The sequence below is a fragment of the Fusarium mangiferae genome, assembly GCF_900044065.1.
Source record: "Fusarium mangiferae strain MRC7560 genome assembly, contig: FMAN_scaffold002, whole genome shotgun sequence".
Taxonomy (NCBI): Eukaryota; Fungi; Ascomycota; class Sordariomycetes; order Hypocreales; family Nectriaceae; genus Fusarium; species Fusarium mangiferae.
Genome location: NW_024573922.1, coordinates 2315852 through 2337230, shown reverse-complemented (window position 1 = coordinate 2337230; position 21379 = coordinate 2315852). Strand labels below are relative to the sequence as shown.

At 49.7% G+C, this 21379-nt stretch overlaps 6 protein-coding genes across 6 annotated transcripts; 3 read left to right on the top strand and 3 right to left on the bottom strand.

Moving 5' to 3' along the window:
* Nucleotides 1-625: 625 nt before the first annotated feature.
* Nucleotides 626-1762, bottom strand: FMAN_05923 (uncharacterized protein; the record flags this gene model as incomplete). The annotated part of the gene is made up of 2 exons (XM_041827360.1): nucleotides 626-1441; nucleotides 1493-1762. 2 exons carry the CDS (start codon nucleotides 1760-1762, stop codon nucleotides 626-628), a joined length of 1086 nt encoding a protein of 361 aa, XP_041678331.1.
* Nucleotides 1763-2641: 879 nt separating this feature from the next.
* FMAN_05924 (uncharacterized protein) lies at nucleotides 2642-4051 on the top strand (the record flags this gene model as incomplete). The annotated part of the gene is made up of 1 exon (XM_041827359.1): nucleotides 2642-4051. The coding sequence occupies one exon, from the start codon at nucleotides 2642-2644 to the stop codon at nucleotides 4049-4051; it is 1410 nt and encodes a 469-aa protein (XP_041678330.1).
* Nucleotides 4052-8391: 4340 nt separating this feature from the next.
* On the top strand, nucleotides 8392-9718 carry FMAN_05925 (putative glyceraldehyde 3-phosphate dehydrogenase (ccg-7); the record flags this gene model as incomplete). Its single annotated transcript, XM_041827358.1, has 2 exons — nucleotides 8392-8520; nucleotides 8831-9718. The coding sequence occupies 2 exons, from the start codon at nucleotides 8392-8394 to the stop codon at nucleotides 9716-9718; spliced, it is 1017 nt and encodes a 338-aa protein (XP_041678329.1).
* Nucleotides 9719-11057: 1339 nt separating this feature from the next.
* On the bottom strand, nucleotides 11058-13483 carry FMAN_05926 (uncharacterized protein; the record flags this gene model as incomplete). Its single annotated transcript, XM_041827357.1, has 2 exons — nucleotides 11058-12909; nucleotides 12978-13483. 2 exons carry the CDS (start codon nucleotides 13481-13483, stop codon nucleotides 11058-11060), a joined length of 2358 nt encoding a protein of 785 aa, XP_041678328.1.
* Nucleotides 13484-15460: 1977 nt separating this feature from the next.
* Nucleotides 15461-18232, bottom strand: FMAN_05927 (uncharacterized protein; the record flags this gene model as incomplete). Its single annotated transcript, XM_041827356.1, has 2 exons — nucleotides 15461-17943; nucleotides 18004-18232. 2 exons carry the CDS (start codon nucleotides 18230-18232, stop codon nucleotides 15461-15463), a joined length of 2712 nt encoding a protein of 903 aa, XP_041678327.1.
* Nucleotides 18233-19627: 1395 nt separating this feature from the next.
* FMAN_05928 (putative RUVB-like protein) lies at nucleotides 19628-21157 on the top strand (the record flags this gene model as incomplete). The annotated part of the gene is made up of 3 exons (XM_041827355.1): nucleotides 19628-19636; nucleotides 19695-19921; nucleotides 19972-21157. 3 exons carry the CDS (start codon nucleotides 19628-19630, stop codon nucleotides 21155-21157), a joined length of 1422 nt encoding a protein of 473 aa, XP_041678326.1.
* Between the last annotated feature and the right edge of the window lie 222 nt (nucleotides 21158-21379).

Genomic DNA, 21379 nt, shown 5'->3' with positions numbered 1-21379 from the left:
CTATATTCAAGTTCCGAAAGCTTTAGGTGTTCAATCAAAAGTATCACGTATTTGTCTTACGCAAAGTCACTTCATGAAGGATAGCTATCCAATTTCTTACATACCCCGATAGACTGTATTTGAGACTAACGTTTGCCTATCATTTCTTTTTTTCTTTTTTTCTAGAATCTGAATGCACGTAGTCTCTGAAGTTCATCATGTGGGTTTTGAGAACGGCAGTGAAATAGTCACACGATTCCGGATGCCTTGGGGCTCGCGATTCATGTATCAATATGGCATGTTCTGCATGGTTTTTTAGTGTCTCTGTCTCTCATACCGTATCCTTTTCGTTTCTCGTCTGCGAGTGAGTGCCAGAAGACAGAAATCAAAAGAGGTTGTTCAATAAAAAGAAAAAGAGCAGCGGGTAATCATTTACCGTAAGTCAAACATCTTGAGGTGTAAATTCGTGACTCTAATCACACGAGACTTTCATCTTACGCGTGTTTGTGTTTCTTCATTCGTGTTGACATCCGTCACTCACATGGGCATCAGTGACAGACTACCTAACCCAGTATAAGTTGAACCAAGCTCTAAATCACGTTGCCTACCACCCAAACGCCAGTCCAATTCGTTGCATTGTCCTTGTTCATCGTGGTCGTCGACCGTCGAGTCTATTTCCTTCGCTCGTACCCTTCTTCTCGGGGGCCTTGGTCTTGTCGTCTCCTTCTCCCTTTCTTTTAACGGCACCCCGAAGTGTCTGGCCTTGGCCAGCAAAGTGAGGCCTGTTGGCGTTCTCCTTCTCCTCTTCCTTATCGGCGTCCGTCTTGACTGGCTTAATCTCATATCCGAAGAAAAGCTTGTTAGGTGGCAGACTTAGAGCTGCCGGAGCACCATCGCGCCTCCTAGGCATTCCTGGGATCTCCACCGTAGGAACTGGAGTAGCTGGCTTGGGTGTTGGAGCCTTGCTGCCCTTCTTGGCAAGCTTTTGACCCTCTCCAAGGAAGTTTGTCACATTGCTTGTCACTGATGGAGCAATGGCGCTGTAGTTGATGGCTTGCGCCATGGTTCCTTGGTTGTGTAGCAGGCCTCCAGCAGGAACACCACCTCGTGTGCTTCTTGGGGTGCTGGTTCCGCTCTGGCGCTCAGGTTCGACGTAGCCGACTGGAGGCGCGAATTCTACTGACACGTCGGTCTCGATCATACTGACTCCCATCTTGTCCGTCTCGGGCTTGACGTCGAGAACGGCCACATCATAGACTTCATCATTGTAGGCGAAATTGAAGACATCACCCTTTGTAAGGGTGGCAAAATTGCGGAAAGCCTTCTCCAGCACTGCCTTGGGATCACTAATCTCAAGGAAGTTGACGGATTGCGGCTGTAGCTTGACCATCTTGGCTAGCTCCAATGATGTGGTACGGACCTGGATCATGTCACCAACGTCCATCCCAAGAGTTTCCATCATCTAGTGAGTGTTAGTAACAAGACCTTTCAATAGTACAGAGTCGCCCCATACCCATTGAGGAATGTATGCTCGGCCCTCCTCCGCAATAAACTCCAGCACACCCGCATGGGAGTGTCTGCCTTTCTCTCCGTTGATCAGCTCCATGAGCAGAGGCCACTGCACATGGAGCTTAGACACCTTGTCGAGAGCGGATGGTGGTAGAATGATCTTGGAGCCGTAGTTGAGTTCTGGTCGTTCAGCTCCGGGGGCCATGACTAGAGGATAGCATCGGTAGTACTCGTCGAACCGTTGCACAATGGGTCGTCGTCCGTGGCGGGCCATGTTGTAGAGGTGGTCGGGGTTAGCGGGATCAAACCCACCGCCGAAGCCTGAATACTAAATACCTCTTAGCGAACCAAATCATAAGACCGGGCAGGATGGCTTACCATGGCGACAATAGTTTGTTGGTACGCAGTCGATTTAGAGATCTCGGAGGTGCAGGACTTGAAGAAGATGTAGGCGGTCAGGAAGTAAATCGGCTGCCTTGAAAATATGCTCTGTTTTCTCACGCTGCTGACAAGAACCGTGTGTCTTAAGTATTCAGAGGGAGAAGGGCAGTGATTCACAGTTGCGAGGTTGAAATGTTTACAGGGTGAGCTTCCATCAATGTTCGTTGAAGGTCCAAAGCCACAGGTAACGTGGGGCGTGTGGAGGCTACAGAGGCAGCTCTTGATGACGCAGTTTGGTTTGTCAGGGACTCGGGCAAGGACACTAGGTACTAACCTACGGGGTAGGTAGGTACTCCATAGTACAGTGCTATACTACCTAGGTAGTTTGATCAGGCACCTCGCTTGTTTTTAAAACATTTAATTCCAAACTCAATAAGACTCTAACAAGCAGTTAAACACATATAATACTGGATTTAAAGCCGTGTGATTGCGTACTGGGCATTATCTTTTTAAGCCGGGTACTTGGCAAGGCACTGAATGTCCTCCTAAGTTCAGGTACCTGTCAACTAACATCAGCGCAGTGGAGCTGATTGCCCCAACCAGAATAGCGAGTCCTGGAACCCATGCTCAGAAGTTTGAAACATACATATAAGCTCTATCAAGCTTTCTTCGTCATTTCACCTTGCGTTTCCAATTCAAGCAATCCTCACTTTGACTACTACCGAGCCAATTCTCATATTCTTTGCATTCAACGGATCAATAAATAGTGGTCATGGCGTCTCGATATTCGGCAGCGCGCCCGAAGCGCGACGGCGAGAACTTTGCGCGTACCCATCACAACGAAGACGGCGGCGATTCTAAGAGAGTCAAGTTTGACGTGCGAAATCCCTCCACGCTTGCGCCTGACGCGCGCGAAGAAGATGCTATTCTCGATGCCGATGTCATTGGTGTATCTGGAGCTACGAAGCGTGGAGCTGTCAACATCGATGGCTATGATAGTGATTCAGATAACGAAACCTTCAATGCACGCGCCGAGAATCGCAAGCGAGGGAAAGTCGACATTCTTGCACAGCTCGATAATTACGACGCCACCAATCCTGACCCTGCAGCTCCGGGTACTGCGGCTGGTAATGATGACGACGATGACATGTTTGCTGCGGACGATGCTGATGGGGAAGAAGAGGTTCCCGAGGAGGGAGACTTCGATAAGAATGGTCGCAAGAAGGACAAAGTCCGATTCCTAGATGCGGATAAAATCGAGGGCGTGGAGAACACCAGCAGAGACAAGGGGGGCATCCGGCTCGACGATGAAAGCAGCGACGACGAGGCAGATGTAGACCTAGCCATACAAGAAGAGGGCATCGATGAAGAGGTTGGCGCTGGTGGTCTCAAGAAGAACGCACCCAAAGTCGAAGCATTCAACCTGAAGCAAGAAATGGAAGAGGGTCAATTCGACCAGGATGGCAACTACGTTCGCAAAGGTGGCGACCCTGATGCCGTACACGACAACTGGTTGGAAGGTCTCAGCAAGAAGGAGATGAGAAAGGCAGCCGCCGCGCATGAGAAGCGCGAGGCTGAGGCACGAAAGCAGCGCCTAGAGGACGACGAGGTCCTCGTGTCAGATTTGCTCAAGACTCTGATACTCAATCTCGAGCGCGCTGAGACGCCACTCGAGGCTCTAGCCCGACTCGGCAAAAAGCAAACAAAGCCCAAAAAGATCCCGAAGTGGAAGCTCAAGAAGATGAATAAGGGTGCTGAAGGCATGGAGGTTGATGGCGGTGAGAACATTGAGGATGTGGAGCAAAAGAAGATCAAGGCATCGATTGATGCCATCACAGAAGCTGCAGATAAGCTGTTAAGCCGGGATCATGAGGAGATTTACGAACAAGAGAGAGAGCTCCTCGTCCGAGAATATCGCAAGGAGACAGGAGAGGATTGGGTGGAGCCAGAAGCTTCACAGACAACCCAGGATGAGCAGGCAGCGGTGAAGCCGGGAACAATGTGGGAGTTCCGATGGATAGATGGACGCGATGGACGCGATGGAAACGACAGTCAAGGGCCATATGACGGGGCCACAATGAAGGCGTGGAAGGATGCTGGGTACTTCCCAGAGGGCGCGGTCGAGTTCCGAGCGGCTGAGGAGGGCCGCGAGTGGTCTTTACATGTCAATGCTTTTGAGTGAAGGCATTACAACGGGACGGGATATCAGCCGAGAAACAAACTTAAGGTAGTGCGGGCTGAACAGATATCTGGTGTGGTCCGGCCCTTGTCTCTATCGCAGAATGATTGGCAACGACCGAGTCTCAGCTCAAAAGGGCACCTGCGGCGGTCTTTCCCATGTTCCGGAGATGGACATCCGCTGGCTCATGTTCTTGTGTATGGATGCTCTTACAACCAGTCATATGTGCGTACAGGGCCAAGAACAAAACGGGCTGTAAGTGGGCGTTCAAACCCGGACATGATGGTGAGTGGATCCCGTTTCACGTCAAGTACTTACAGCATGCATGGGAAAGACTGCATAGCACAGATAGCTTCGGGTCTGTGGCTCCGAATCTGAAGACAGTGTTGAAAATCAAGTTATCTTAGATGGCCACTTTATCTGCACCTTGGTCCTAGGAAGTGGGCGAAGATCATGAGGACCCGACGAGGCTTGGCCGCTGACTGGGATAGGTTTCCATAACGGTCAATGGTCGAGAATCATGATGGTGCATGATGGTGCCGCGGGAAGATGGCGAAAGAGGGAGGCTAAATGCCAAAAAGACCATCAAAGGGTTGGAAAGACCCAGGATAGATGGACATGGTAGGACATAATGTGGCAGGTCGTTCCTGGGGATCCCGAAGTGCGCCGGGAACGGGTGAGGCCGGGCGAGTGGAATCTCGAAAAAGAGGCTGAAAAGCCGGGGCAGGGAGTATGGAGTAAGATAATGGAGACATCTGGGGAGAATGATGGGGTTGTATGGGGTTATACGGAGGGACGGACGAGGTTGGAACCTACCATGCGCCCTGGCATGCGAGGCTTGAGCCGATCCAAGCCCGTGATCCCGTGATGCTCCGGTACGTGGAGCGGGAGCCGGGGCGGCAGCCGTAGCCGAACGGTCAAGCACCGAGGGAGCAGGAGGTTGACTCCCGGAGACAAACGGGCTAGATCGGAGGAGCAGGGATTGTTCGGGAATGATGTATGTCAGAAGTTGCATCTCAGTATGTAAGTGAATTGTAAGGGTTCGGGATCTATTCGACGACGAGTTTTCGTACGTAACATGATGAGAGTCTATGTGGGCTTGGCCCTGAAATCATGTCGATCAAGGTATCTCGGCATTGGTGTCATCAGTAGTATTGGGTGATTCGAGTAATGCTAGAAGGGTCGATATCATGAACTGATATTGCAATGCGTATGTAGGTATGTACACGTATGTTAGGATGTGCTGAACTGTATGTAGCTAGTCCAGGTCCAGGTCAGATTAGCACTGGATTCGCTCAAGGATCATGGTGGAGGATATGAAAAGACAGGGCAGGGGTTCGGTCAGCCCAGGTGGACGCAGGTCAGGAGAGGTTCGATCTCAGGTGAGGAATCTCGGTGAGATTTCAAGATGTATACATACAGTATCAAGGAATATGAGACCATAAGGGTCTGCGGTTTTGTGGAATCGTAGGCACGATATGATAGGGCTCTGGCAGATTCAGGGTCTCTATTTTTGGTGATTGGAAATAGATGCTGGACACACCCAGGGGTCTCGACAAAGGCCAGATGTCAGATAAGCGGATTTCGTTTTGGCGATGGAATTGACATTACTACAGACGGCATGGACTGGTCTGATCTGATGTGATGTAAGGTAGTCAAGAACGAGAGCGTAAGGAGAAGCGAATATAGTCGGTCCGCGAAAGCTCGTGGCCTACCAACGGGCCGACAGAGGCCCTATTTTCGGTGAGTCCATGATTGAGCTGGGCTGGACTGAGTGAGTTTAGTTGAGCTGTTTTTGTTCCATCATGATACCTCTCAACGATTGTTAGCTCACCGTCAGAGACGTGAGGGACAACAGTATAGCGTGAAACAGCATCAGGTCAACATTGGCTACCCTATTGCTAAGACTTGGGAGACAGACACGTCTAGATCAAGTTGGCAAAGATACCGTATCTCTGAGCTATAGCAACTGATATGATGGGCTGCAACATGTTGTTCTAATTGTATTATATCATGTTTACATATTGATATCGAGTCAATACTGTGACTGAACAAAACCCCCCGCGACTCAAAGACCGAGAACGTACTCCGTACAGCCCCGCCACATTGCGTAAAAGACGCAACACAAGCTGTAAAAACCCGCAGCTAGGTTCGAGCGAAGATCAGGTACTAAGCCTCATTCAGTGTCACCGTCTTGGTGGTGAAGCTTCTAGCTCAATTAAGGTGACTCCGGTATAAGTGGGCAAAAGCATTGGATACGTAAATAGGAAATTAAAAACATTTGTCGTGGAGATAGGTAGAGGCCGAAGCATATCGAAAGACGAGAGAGAAACAAGACACGTTCACAAAGGATTGGATTCATACGATAATTACCTGTAGCGAGGACTCGACCCGGAACCGTACGACTCGTTTGTGATCGGTGAACAAGGCGAACCGAGCTTTCAATATGTCGAGGGACGTGCATACTCATCGGCGGCGGCGGCGGCGGCAGCCGTCAACGATGAAACCAAGATAGAAGCATACTATGGGTTGGCAAAGTGAGAATGGATAATATGGCGGCAAATAGGGAAGCCAGGGATTGCATTGCATTACAACTTTGCGGCGTAAAACTTACAGATCTCATCGTACCTAGCCCAAGATGATGAGGCGTTCATGTCCAGTCCACTATAACCGGAGGCTCCGGAGAGAGATGGGATTGTGTGAAAACATCTGATCGACAAGTGACGCATTCCTTGGATAATTAACCATCGAATTGCTATCTATCACGGAGAGTTGCACGGTAGAATGCGGTGCCTTGTTCGGCGGCACCTACAAAAATATCAAGGATGAACGTGGACGTGGACGTGGACGTGGACGCGCGATGGAATCAACAGAGAGTGGCACTGGTACCTAGACTGGCTAACTGGGCACCTCACCTCATGCATGGAGGGGCAGAAAAGATACATGGTTTTGAGAGGGAGGGGCATATTGCAGGGAGGTAGCTTTTCAGGGCATCACCCCACCACGAAGCTCTCATCACCATGCAAAGGTTAGGTTAGGTAGGTAGTGGTGGGGTCTGAGACATGATGAAGCTGAGTGGGCAGTGCCCAAGACGTCAAGTAGAGATGGTGATAGTTGCTATCTATGGTATTATGGATATGGATTTGTAAGTCCAGAGCAAGAATGTAATACCTTAACTACCTAGGAAGTAGAGTTATACCCAGGAACAAGGCTGTGACTTGGTCATGATGGCCTTGGCTGAGCTAACGTTAGGTTACCTACTTTAGGTAGTGAGTGAGAAAAAAAAAAAAAAGAGCTCCCACCCTCTGATCCGATACTGAATGTTCCATTGGCCTCTGCTGTTATGATACACTAGTAGGCACTGTACTATGTACCCCCCGGGCAACAGGGGGGTACGTTCGTGGGATGATTGATGATGTGGTGTTGGTGGTCTAAAGTGGGTTGGTTGCTAATGGCAGAGCAGAGCATATTCTGATGAGAGAGTAGAGTAGAGCATGAGTGAATAAGGTAAGGTAAGGCAATCCAATGTCCGGGAATTCATATATGTAGCTGCACTCCCACTCCTGCTGCTCTTCTCTTCTCTTCTCTTTCCTTTCATTCTCATCATCCTCAGCTTCATAGCAACAACTTCCACTACAAACCTCTTGGTATGTGAACAATTTACCCCTCTATCTCCATCACCACCACCATCACGACGCATCAGTATCATAACATGATGATGATGATGCATTGCTTTGCCTCTCAACTTCTCCTCTTGCCTCTCCACCAGCAAAACAGATTGTCATGTCATATCATGTCTGCATTCGACCCAACATAATGAGAAGACGATACGACGACACGTCAATCGATATGGGTGATGGATTGGTTGGCACCGATTGGCATGGATCACACGGGCATGGCATTGGTGTTGCTACAGAGAGGGGACAGACAGACTGGAGGGCGGGAGGGAGAGGGATAGAAACCTCTTTCAGGGCATCGAGCTCTGAGTTACAGAGCTCTACTCTCCTCTCTGCCTCTCCCTCTCCCTCCCAGGTCTCTCTAGCCTCATCTGCTTGCCCCTCCTTCCATTTGCACCGACGTTCCAATTCCAATTCCAGTCCACACACACTTCCACTTGCTCTTTCCCTGTGCTGTGGCAACCTTCCTCAGCAAAAAAGCTTCCCGTTCCACTCAACCTCCGTCATACAGATATAAATTACCCCACCCCCTCACCTCAACCTCAACCTTCCCTCCAGCTCTTCTCTTCTCTCCATCTCACTTCATCCATCTTCTTCCTAGTTAAAGATATCTCATCTGACTCTCTTGCCTAAACAGAAACTACCATTTTTTCTACAATAATCAAAATGGCTCCCATCAAGGTCGGCATCAACGGTTTCGGTCGTATCGGCCGTATCGTCTTCCGCAACGCCGTCGAGCACCCCGACATCGAGGTTGTTGCTGTCAACGATCCTTTCATTGAGCCTCACTACGCCGTAAGTAGACCCCCTGCGAACTCGTTCGATACTTCAACAACCCTACAATCCACTACTCGGGAGCTTGTCGCTTTGCCACGACCGTTTAAACGCGCGTTTCGATTCAACTGGAGCTTGCAAGTCACCGCACAATATCGTCCATAATACCCATTATGCCGGGAGATGTAATTGATGTCACCATCTTCATGTCATGTCATAGTACTAGCGAGCAATGCTTCATGTCCCACCAAGCTACCCCTCACTGCCCCACGCCCCATACAATATCACATTCAGTTTTGAGCCTCAAGCTAACGTCAACTCCCCTACGCAGGTCTACATGCTCAAGTACGACTCTTCCCACGGTATCTTCAAGGGTGAGGTCGGCAACGATGGTAACGACCTTGTCGTCAACGGCAAGACTGTCAAGTTCTACTCTGAGCGCGACCCCGCCAACATCAAGTGGTCCGAGACCGGCGCCGACTACGTCGTCGAGTCTACTGGTGTCTTCACCACCATTGACAAGGCCAAGGCCCATCTTGCTGGTGGTGCCAAGAAGGTCATCATCTCTGCCCCCTCCGCCGACGCTCCCATGTACGTCGTCGGTGTCAATGAGAACAAGTACGACGGCTCTGCCGACATCATCTCCAACGCCTCTTGCACCACCAACTGCCTGGCTCCCCTCGCCAAGGTCATCAACGACAAGTTTGGTATCGTTGAGGGTCTCATGACCACTGTCCACTCCTACACTGCTACCCAGAAGACCGTCGATGGTCCCTCCGCCAAGGACTGGCGAGGTGGCCGTGGCGCTGCCCAGAACATCATCCCCTCCAGCACTGGTGCCGCCAAGGCTGTCGGCAAGGTCATTCCTGAGCTCAACGGCAAGCTCACTGGCATGTCCATGCGTGTCCCTACCGCCAACGTTTCCGTTGTCGATCTTACTGTCCGCCTTGAGAAGGGTGCTTCTTACGACCAGATCAAGAAGGTCATCAAGGAGGCCTCTGAGGGTGACCTCAAGGGCGTTCTGGCCTACACTGAGGACGATGTTGTCTCCTCCGATCTCAACGGCAACACAAACTCCTCCATCTTCGATGCCAAGGCCGGTATCTCTCTCAACGACAACTTCGTCAAGCTGGTCTCCTGGTACGACAACGAGTGGGGTTACTCCCGCCGTGTCCTCGACCTCCTGGCCCACGTTGCCAAGGTCGATGCCTCCAAGTAAGCGTAGAGCGCTCAAGAGGCTGGAAGCAAAACCAAACCTAATCAGACGCGACATGATGACGATGCCAGTCTGCCGCGTGTTTTAATGAAGCAAAGAAATGAAAGGAAGTAAAAATACCAAAATTAAGGGAGATTGTCGGAGGGGATGACAACGACTTTGTTCTCATCGGCTCCAGTTCCCTACTAGACAATTGATCTTAGTATAGCCGTGGACAGAAAAAATACATAAATAGATCCATCCCTCTTGAAAACCGTTCATGTCTATCTGATGTATTTTTTTGCCCATGGCCAGCCTGGCGACTTAAGCTACCTATGTAAGTTTCTTCGTGGGTCCACTGGAAACAAGAAATATCAGATCTTGACATAGGCCGTTGAAATAAACTTAGCAAAAGGTACCGCAAGCTTATGCTCAGTTACCTAAATAAGTCTTTATTTATTCAGGATCAAGGTCCTGAGTTTTCTCTCCTCCTAAATTGCTAACTCATCAACACCATCGGCTAAGCCAGGACTTCCTGCAACTACAGCATGGTTAAACCCATCCGCGGCATGCAACTCATATACCAGTATCTGGGTAGTTCACGATATCGGCTTAAGTGGTTCTTTCTGGCATCGATCTCGACAGTGTCAGGTCTATGCGTCAAGCTATTGAGTTCAAGTCCTTTATTTTCGTTCCATGCTGGGACATGCACGCATTTATGTGTGAATGTATGTATGTATGTGTATGCATACCTTACGAAATGGTATTTCCCTGTAAACACGCCCTTTGCTGTTCCCTTTTTCTTTTTCGCCAGATGCTCCTTTGACTCCCTCGTCTCATTATCCGTTGTCTTTCTCGGAAAGCAACCCCTTTTCAGCCATAGAGTACAATGATAGAAAAGAAGATGAGAAATGTCATGTCATGACCGCACCCGCGACGCCCGAGGCGTGAAGAGATGAAAATTGATCGCTATCCGTTTTGACCCGGGGATATCATAGTACAAGCAAAAGAAGTAACATTGGTCCTTGCCACGCTCCTCAGCAGGGTGGCAGGTCAGGAGGCAATGTGCAAACTCGACCTCGAGTTCAGTAATAAGCACATGTGATGAGATGTGCACAATGCGAAATCATCTCGCTTAACTCGAGCTTCGTTTCAACTGGATGTCTTCTATGGCGCGCTCCCAGTGTTGTCGTAGATGCTACTACACTGGTTTATGGTGAGTTTTTCGGTTTTGGCCTATCGATGACTCATGAATGTGGGATGCCGCATAATCCATTCTTTCGTCAGTGATCTTGATATTAGCGTAAGCCCAAAAGATTATTCGATGATCATGTACGTGACAGGACAAGGGAAAATGGCCTCATTACCGGGCAACCCTAATGCTGGCTTCATTAGGATCAAACTCCGGTGACCACTGGACATTCTCCTCCTGGCACCAGTGCCGAACAACACGCATCGACGCTTGGCAAACTTCCTCGACAGTCGACCAGGGCGCAATGTCAGCTCGAAGACGAGAGCTTCCAATGCCATCGTAAATGCTGTGAACCGCGGGCCAATTCCGATAACGAGTCGACTGGTGTGCAAAGAGCTCCTCCTTAGAGATATTCTCGTAGTTGGCAGATGCCTTGAGGAATTCATCCACAGTGATGGCTTGTAGAATCAAGATAAGAGCATACATGGGTTGGCTTCGCCGCGAGTCACGGCGTGTCTCGTTTGTTAGATAATCCAGCATCTTGATCAGGCTGGCCCAAGAGCCCGGATCAGATGGTTTGTTTTGTAAATTTCGACTGACGTTAAGAAGGTAGAAGCTCGCCATGAATGCAACAGTGCTCTCCACGGCGAGTGCGTAATATTGTTTGCGACTGGAATCGGCCCCTCGTTTGTCGCCACTACTCGAAAGCTTGTTAAACCGCTGATTAGCGACATCGCCCTCATGCTTCAGTCGCCGACCTAAGGTAGAAAATCGTGTGTGTTTATCAAAAATGGCCCGCGGATCGGCCTTGTCACGAGCGGCATCTGTGCCATTGGTGGTTGGCCGATCTGATGACCCAACAGGTACAGGTGTCACGGTGAACGAGTCGCCGGGTGTGTGAGCCTGCGAGTTGCTGGAACTGACTCGGGACATGGCTGCACCCTTTTTAGAGGGAGTCGATGGTGGTGGGAGACTGGCAGAAACCGAAGGCATTCGAGGTCTTTTGACAGCTATTGTATCGCCAGTGTTGTCTGACGGCGCAGGGCGCTTCTTCGCCTGACTGATAGACGGCGCCTCCATGCTTTCAGACCGCTCTCTGCGCTTAGAAGGTAAGGCCAGGATACGCTTGAGCGTTTGCCGCATTCTCTTGGATATTCGTAGAGTTACGATCAGCCGTTTCTTTTCTTTGGTACTGTGAGCATCACCATCCTGCTCCTCTCCACCCTCTCCACCCTCTCCGTCCTCCTCTTCTTCATGCTCGACAGGCGCTTTCCTCGCCGTTGATGACTTGTGGCTTTCCTCAGAACGCTTCTCGCGCGGCTCATCCTTTTCTCGGTCATCTTGGGTCTTGGACTCCGTTGCTTTCGTTGAAACCTTTCTCCGCGATAGCTCAGCCTCCAGGGAGCTCGGTAATGTGGGAGATAGGAGCGCAGGTAAGCGAATTGGAGATCTTTCTCTGGTTGCATCGTTCTTTGTCTTCGATGCTGGTGGTGGGTCCAGCTTCTTCGGTTTCGTTGCTTTGGCGGCATCCGCAGCGTCCTCACGAACCCGTCTCCTGTCGCCTTTGTCCGTTGAGTTTTGGCTGTCCCAGCTTAAGTGAAGAGGCGACAGTAGCGGGGGCACGGACGACCGCGAAGCATTATCTATCTTATTTGGCGTTCCCTTCGTGCTCCCCGATGCGCCAGGTCGAACACCATTGACAGAGTCGCCACGTACGCGGCCAGCCGGAGAAGGATTGCGAGCGGAGGTGCTGGTACTCTTCAATATACTACGTCCATTGGGAAGCGAGGATGAGCTGGTAGGCTTGTCCCTTGGTGGAATATCAGATGGCGCCAGAGAATCTCTATCCTTTCTACGAGGGGGTTCATCGCGGCCTGGTCGCGATCGATCATCGTGAGAGCGAGGCATGTCCGGCCTGTGTCGTTTTTGGGACCTGTGGTCATCTTCGACGTTCGGTGCACGTTTTCTGCTATCTGGTGATACGGGACGAGGTGGAAGGGATGCGGGCGGTTTAGGGGGTAGCCTGGAGCAGAGTCAGTATGGGAGCGACATCACCCAGGCAATCATGGGACATTCAAAGCCGCATCTTACCTCATATCAACAACTGGAAGTTCCCTGGACTTTTGTGATTTGGTATCGGGGTGCTGATCCTTTTGTCGTTGTGAATCGGGCTTCCTGATCTCGGGTACAGATCTTGGCTCTGCAGATGCGCGCTCAAGGTCGCGCTTTTTGGCGCTGGGTGGTTCTGGGGTGGAGGCATCCGAGGTCACACCAGACGTCTTTTTGTTCTTGTAGTCACTGAGTGACAGCTTCTTCTTCTCGCCGCCTTTTGCGAGAATGCCCACGTCGCGAGGGACGGGCTTAGGAGGCTCGACACGCATGTCGTAGTAGGATCTAGTAAGGAGTACACCGCGATCGGCTTCCGACACGAGAGTTGAATATTGCAAGCGAGTAGTATCCCATTCCTCAGGATGCTTCTGTCGGGACTCGCTGGCGGGGATGTGATATCGCCAGTCGGGGGAGTAAGAGAGATGATGTGGTTTCTCGGGCAGGATGCGCTGTGTGAGCTGCTGAACCGTCTTCGCCGCGGCTTCCATTGTTCATGGATGTCGGCATGCCGGAAGGACGAAGACGGGGGTGTGGTGCGATGCTGTGCAGTACGGTTGCGATGCGGTGCGGTACGAGGTTTGGCGATCGCAGGTGACGCGCGCGAGGGGTACGCAGGGAGGCCGAGAACGCGACGATGGAAACGCTGAGGAAAAACACAAATGGGATAAAGATCTTTAAAGTAGTGCGAGTCCCTGAAAATGGAGGATGCTCAAATCATGCGTCATTCACGACCGATTGGCAGGGTTGTCGCGATGTGATGGTGGCTGATAGTGGTGGTGGTTGATGCCGAGCGACAAGGCATGGAAAGTGACCCAGTCGCACACGATAAGGGAAGATTGGAGAGTGTTAGCGCGCTGGCTGGAGACGAAACAACAAAGCGGCGGTGGATCGGAGCCCTGAAGCTCTGTCCAGGCCCCGGTGAATCGGATTGACAAAGAGAGCGGTGATGTTTATTATGCCATTAGGGCCGAATAAAGCGAGAATCGGGCTAGGAAGCAGAGAAATAAATGAGTTAAGCTTGAAGCGCGTGAGCGTGTCTCTCTTCTTTTCCCTTCTTGTTGCTGAGGCTAAAAGGTACCAAACGTACGTGTAGGCCGGGATCTAAGTTGGTAGGGTCTTGGTTTTATTAGTCGGGATTTGATGTTTGAGATTTCCCATTGCAGTGGCAGCCCACCTCAAACAGGCAAGGCCAGACAGTGACAGTGACAGTGGCAGTTGCACATGCAGTTGCAGTGGCAGTGGCAGATACCTCATCTCGCTGACGTTATGTGGCAGTTGACAGCGGTCAGGAAAGGAAAGAACCACCCGACCAGCCTTAGCAGTGACGATCCGTGGTGGAGCAAGAAGTAGGTACCTACCTTACCTTAAAAAAGAGCGAGACCTTGCTCTGTTGTACATGAATCCCATTCAGTAGTACCTAAGGCAACTACTAGAGTACCTACCTACTGACCTAGTAGGCGGGCTTCATTCCCGTCCGTCCCGTCCGTCACTTCACAGTTTCATGTTCTTCTCTTACTGCTCTTGATCCATTCTCCCCTAGAGAGACACGTCCGTTTGTGGCTGCTCTAATGCCTTCCCCTCATGTTTTAGGTTTTTGTGGCTAATATTAAAGCAGTTTTGTCCATGTCTTGGTCTGGCTGGTTCCTGGGCCCTGTTTCTTCTAGCTGCATGCGCTTATAGGATAAGCATTAATTAACATTTTATTATTTCAGTATTAAACCCAGTTTTAAGACTTATAAAAGCCTGAGTTATATAGTATAATGAATTTTTTTTTTAAAAAAAAGTTAATTTAAAATATAATAGAAAGTATTACTTTATATTTAAAATATTATCTATAAAAGGTATATATTAACTAATAGATACTTGGCACCTAGATATCTAGTTATGACTTATTAAATTAAACACGGAGTATACAGCAACTTGATCAACCACCTACAAGCTAAAGCTGTGCAACAGTAAGGTATCAGGTATCTTCCATACCCCCGCACCTTATATAAGACCTAGTACCTTAACTTAGTAGCTAGACACTCTCTGAACCCACCTTCAAATCCTCGACGTCTTCCACAACATACTAGTACACTATTCGTGACGAGCAAACAACTAGTTACCCGCCAAGCATTAGCCCGGGGTTTCTGTTGTTGCTGGATAATTGTCACTGTGTATTCAAGTTTGGGATATGCCTGTCAACATAACGGAATTGAGGTTCACACAAGCCAATGTTATACTATAAGTGAATCCATGAATATATTTTCTCCTGATAATAATGCATAAAACGCCGGATCCGTAAGGGTATAATGCTGCCTTGCCACCGTTATCTCTCTCCTCCACATATTTCAATTGATGCCAAAAAAGTAACACCCTGGTTCTCTAATCAAGACCCAGCCCGTACGAGAAATCAGTTATACAGACAAAAGTTTTCAACTGACCAACATGTTCCATACAGCACCTCTGAGCCAAGTCTTTGCTCAATGGAGCCCGTTGACAACCAGAGGGTTCCCATTTGCTCCTTTGCGTCTCTTGCTCGAGATCTCTGGCGAATTGTGACTTCCGGTCTCAAGATGACTGACCCTGGTAGCCAGGCTATCCAATTGTCCCGCAAACTGAGCTGGCACATAGGCAGCGATTTGTTGAGCGACACTGTCATGCCACTGCTTGGAGCTGAAATTCTTCGCCCAGTCCGTCATCTGGACCAGCTGGAACTGGATATCATCGATCCCAGTCCTTGAGTCCTTGCGCACCTTTTCAACGTCCTGGGTCATCACAGCAACCATGCCCTTCACTGACTTAAGTTCAGTGCTCTCTTCTTCAAGGCGTTTTTCCATGTCGTTATTCATGTCATACATTTCCACCTTGTTTTCGCTGACGGATTGGTTCAACTCTGTGATTTGCTGATCCAACTTCTTGTTTTCATCTGCAATTCGCCTTAACGTTGTGACATGCGCATCGAACTCCTTCTTGTTCTCATCCACGCTTCGCTTCAAACCTGTTACACGTACATCAAGTGCCTGGATAGCTCCCTCTGACTTCAATGTACGGGCGTTTGCCTGGTCAACAGTCTCGGCAACTAACCCAGAGGATATCTGGATCATATCCGCACAGCGACGCTTTAATGCATCTTCCAGTCTATCCATCTTGGGAGTGATCAGTTGCAACGTCATCTCCTTCGTCATGAATGCAGGAGTGGATGTAGGCGTAGGAAGTCTAGAAGACCGCGCATTGACTTCCGACATAGATTCCCTTAACTTTGGAACGTCCCTAACAAGTTGCTTAAGCTCATCACTCGGTGGCAGTTCTTCAAGGCGGCGTTTCACATCCGCGGGAGATGGACATTCATCCAGGAGACGCCTTATGTCGCTGGAAGGCGGCAGTTCTTCAAGTAGCCGCTTAAGATCGCTAGAAGGTGGGTATTTGGCAAGCAGCCGCTTGGTGTCCACGAGAGATGGAAATTCAACAAGAAGCTGCTGAACTTCATCTGCAGGCGGATACCCCTGGACTTTGGCCTTAAGATTTTGGAAGTCTTGCAATGACCAGTCGGCGGCACTGGCCTGTAGAGCGTCGACGCTCTGCTGCAGAACGTTGGCCTTCTTTTGCTGTTCCTTAACTTCCTTAACCAGCGGCTTTAGAGAGGTAAGCGTCGACAGGCGCGCCTCCTGAGACCCATGGGCCTCTTGTATTTGTTTCACAGATGATCGCAGAGAAGCGATATCTTCAGCTAAAGATTCCCCTTTTTGTGAGAGACTCTCTACAGCTGATTTTATGCCGGAAACGACATCATCAACTATCTTTTGCTGTTCTCCCTGGCTTTGACATGTGCATTGTAAAAGCGAAATGTCTTTTTCAATGGACATTTGCTTTGCCTCATGACCTTCAGAGGTTTTTTGCAAGGACAATATATGCTTTTCTAAAGAAGTCTGCTTTGCGCCCTGATTATCAGATGTGCTCCGCACCAATGATATATCCCTTTCAAGGGATTTTTGCTTGACATCCTGGTTCCGAGAGGTAGTTTGTAAGGACGATATGTCGTTTTCTAAGGATTTATGCTTTTCCCCTTGCTTTTCGATAAGAGCGGAATTCTGCTCATGGAGCGACTTGACAGATTTAATGCCTTTCGTGAGCCTGTCCGCAAGATTTTCTGTCTCTTGCTGGAGCTTCTGTATCTTTATGGGATCAGACTGTTTTTTGACAAAGTTTAGGGTGCGTCCCTGCATTTCAACCGTTGACTTGAGCTGGTTATGCTCGGCAGAGGTTGCAGAGGTAGTTGGTCCGCTCTTGTTGGCGGCTATCCTTTCTTCCATCGTGGTGCTGACGCCATCGAGCTTCTGCTCGAGCCGGCTGAGCTTCTCCTCCAACAATTGGTGTTGCTGTCGACCTTCTTCGACTTTATTCTCCAGAAGTTGGGTTTTTTTCTTCTCGTTCTCAAGGCTGTCGACCAGTTTCTGGATCTCGCTATTATCTGGCCCCTGAGCGACTGGTAAGGAGTTTTTGAACTTGTTCAGCTCAGTTTGTAAGCAATCTTCCATCCATGCCTTGGTTGGCTGGTGCGGTTCCAGTGATTGTGCCTGAAGCTCGGCAGGGGAGCCCTGTGGCTTGGTCAGGGAAGAGTCTGCTTGGGTGTTGGGTCCTATGGAAGACTGATCTTGCACGTATTGCTTCAATAACGAATCGAAAGTATCATAAAGCGTTGGGTGGAGCTCTTTGAGTTTTTGCTTAAGATTGTTCTTCTCGTTCTCGGATTTTTGGACAGCCTGACGCTGCATCTCGTCAACCGAAGGATATTCAGAAGCTTTAGTAGTCGAGCGTTTCCAGTCAGCCCATATTTTCTTAAGCTTGCTATCAGCTTGGTTGTGCTGTATGCGCAGATAGGCTGCATCGCCGAGCAGGTCTATTAGAAGTGGCAGGCGTTCAACTTTCGTGGCGCGCGGCTCGGCCGTAGCGGTCGATATTGAGCCTAAATGGCATATGTCAGCGATACTCCGGTCGTGTTCTTTGCCAAGACTTGCGCTCTTACCGCGATCACTGGCATTCGTTGACCTCCTGGAAGAAGATCTTTCGAGAGGTGGTTTGCTATATTTACCGTAAGGCAATGCTGCCACTTTCCCATCACCCCTCCCTCGATCATAGTCTGCATCTCTGGAATGAGACGATTCATCTCGGCGGTGTGAGAAGCGTTCCGGAAACAATTCTGAAGGTGAGCTAGCGGCTGGTCGGCGACCGTACCGATCGTCTCTACCAGCCATTGCGGCTCTGGTAGTGAAATGGAGCCTTAAGCATCCGTCGAAATGATGGGTAAAGGATTCGAGACAGGACAAATGCCGTGCGCCGGGTTACGAATCGAAAATGGCCCAAGGAGGAGGGCGAGAGGGTATCGCTGAGGACGGTATGCGACCGGAGGAATTAAGGGGACCGAATAAGGACTGCGCTAAGGAGGTAGTACTTTGTACCAATGGGACACAGGGCCAAATAGGTACTGAGTTGGGTGGTGGTTGGACAAATAGTTGAGTACGGCGGGAGGCAATCGCGTCGATGAATCGGCTGGGTGTGTGAGTACCTAGAGAGAGTGTGGCAACGCCTAATAAAAAAAAACAAAGGAGAGTTAGAGAGCCTCGGTTTGGAGAAAGAACAAAAGGAGTGAGAGGGGGGACAGAGAGGAAAATAAGAGCGTGTGCATTGAACGAACGAGGATGGAAGAAGAGAGAAGAGGGAAAAAGCAATGCGAGGCGACACAAAAGCGGGAGCACGGATGTTAAGGTAAGGTAGTTAGCCGGTTCATGAAGAGAAAGAAAAACCAGGAAAAGACCTGAAAAGGACCAACTAACTAATGAGGTATCTGTTACAACAAGACCAGGGCTACGCAGTGTGGAGTTCAGTTCGTGTGGATTATCATCATATAATGTTAGTAGGTAGGTAGGTAGTCACGGTTGAATTCATCAAATAGTTATGGAGTATTTGGGGCACCTCAGTTATTAAATATAGACCCCTAATCCTCGCTGAATCACCACCTAGGCTATCAGGGTCTAGACTCATCCAAGAAAGAAGAGCGGTTGGCCCCAGATAATTGACACTAATGATTTTAGTCCCTATAAAGTGGAGGGGAAGCATCCTCTGTTCTCGTCATGCAGTAGGGGACAACATAAAACAAAGAACAGTATAGGGGCCAAGTTATCTAGGTAGGTGAACAAGGTAGCTTCTACGAATAATTATTTACTAGATGACTCAACTATTTGGCTCCTTGTGGAAGCTTGAGGACTCAAGGAGATGTTATAATATAAACCTTTTGCCTTAACTAGTTGCTCCAGCAGCTCGAGCTGAATGGATCTCTCAGGTAGGTACGGAGTACTCGCATCCAATGTAATCACATCCATGCAGCACAGTACCGAGTTGTGGAGTCACATGGATTGATTTCATGGGAGTGGATCACTAATGTGGCGGTGCGCATCGAGCACATGGCGCTAAGCGCTAAGCGATAGCCGCGCACTAACAATTTTTACTCGAAAGTTATGCGCAGGCTCTTGCAGCTGTCGCGATCTAGCTCCCAGCCCTGTTCTTCAAGCTTTCTTTCATCAAAGTCGTTGCCTCACAACTCAATTCCATAACGATTGCTCACGTTACACTCGCGCATAACACGCGACAAGATGGCTGCTGTAAGTAGAATTTACTCGCACCTTCCGCGCAACCAATTGCTTACAGTAAATTTCACAGCCTGTGATGACCGTGTCAGAGTCCAAGGACCTTCGGGGTCTGAACCTGATCGCAGCACACTCCCACATTCGAGGTCTTGGTGTGGATGCAACAACCCTTGAGCCTCGAGCTTCTTCTCAAGGTCTCGTTGGACAGGAGAAGGCGCGAAAGGCTGCTGCTGTCATCTTGCAGATGATCAAGGATGGAAAGATTGCTGGCCGTGCTGTTCTCATTGCTGGACCTCCTAGGTATGCTTCCAATCACCATTACCGTACTGCGCGCATTGACACATGTGAAGCACAGGAAAGACTGCCATCGCCATGGGTATGGCTCAGTCTCTAGGCCCCGACGTTCCTTTCACAACACTTGCCTCATCAGAAATCTTTTCGCTCGAAATGTCCAAGACCGAGGCCCTTACCCAAGCCTTCCGAAAGTCCATCGGTGTCCGAATAAAGGAGGAGAGCGAAATCATGGAGGGAGAAGTCGTTGAGATCCAGATCGACCGCAGTGTTACTGGGAGCGCAAAGCAGGGAAAGCTAACCATCAAGACCACCGACATGGAGGCAGTCTACGATATGGGTAGCAAGATGATCGATGCCATGACCAAGGAACGCGTTATGGCAGGCGACATCATCTCGATAGACAAGTCTTCTGGAAAGATCACCAAACTCGGCCGATCGTATGCCCGATCTCGCGACTATGATGCTATGGGTGTCGATACCAAATTCCTCCAGTGCCCGGATGGAGAGCTCCAAAAGCGCAAGGAGGTTGTTCACACAGTCACACTACACGAGATCGATGTAATCAACTCGAGAACCCAGGGCTTCCTTGCTCTCTTCTCCGGTGATACTGGCGAAATCCGCAGCGAGATTCGAGACCAGATTAACACAAAGGTCGGCGAGTGGAAGGAAGAGGGCAAGGCTGAGATTGTTCCTGGTGTCTTGTTCATCGATGAAGTGCATATGCTCGATATCGAGTGCTTTTCATACATCAACCGAGCTCTTGAGGACGACCTTGCTCCTGTGGTTATCATGGCCAGCAACCGAGGCAACTCCCGCATCCGCGGTACTGACTACCGCAGCCCTCATGGACTGCCTCTCGACTTCTTGGACCGAGTCGTTATCATTAACACACACGCATATAACCCTGAGGAGATCAAGCAGATCCTGTCCATCCGAGCCCAAGAAGAAGAGATCGATGTGCATCCTGACGCTCTCGCCCTTCTCACAAAGATCGGCCAGGAGGCAGGTCTCCGATACGCCAGTAACCTCATCAGCACTTCGCAACTTGTTTCTGCCAAGAGAAAAGCCAAGCAAGTCGAAGTTGGTGATGTGCAACGCAGCTTCCAGCTCTTCTATGATCCCGCCCGCAGCGTCAAGTTCGTGGCTGAGTCAGAGAAGCGCCTGATCGGCAACACAGGTGCAGTCGACTTCGCAGTAGGCGGAGCGGCCAGCAACGGTGATGAGAAAATGGATCTTAGTTAATTATAATGGCGAGCACAGCCTGGCGTTAAAAGGGTATTGGGTTGTGAAGATGGTAGACATGAAGTGAGATGGACATCTGTATCATACTGATTTGGGCGTAGAATGGCATAATACGAAAATCTTCAAAGAGCACTCTAAGTGGTTTTTTTTACTCTGTTTTCAACTCCAGCGCAGCAGTGAAGACATCTCGTTTCAGAGAGGATATTTCGAGATGCGTAGTTG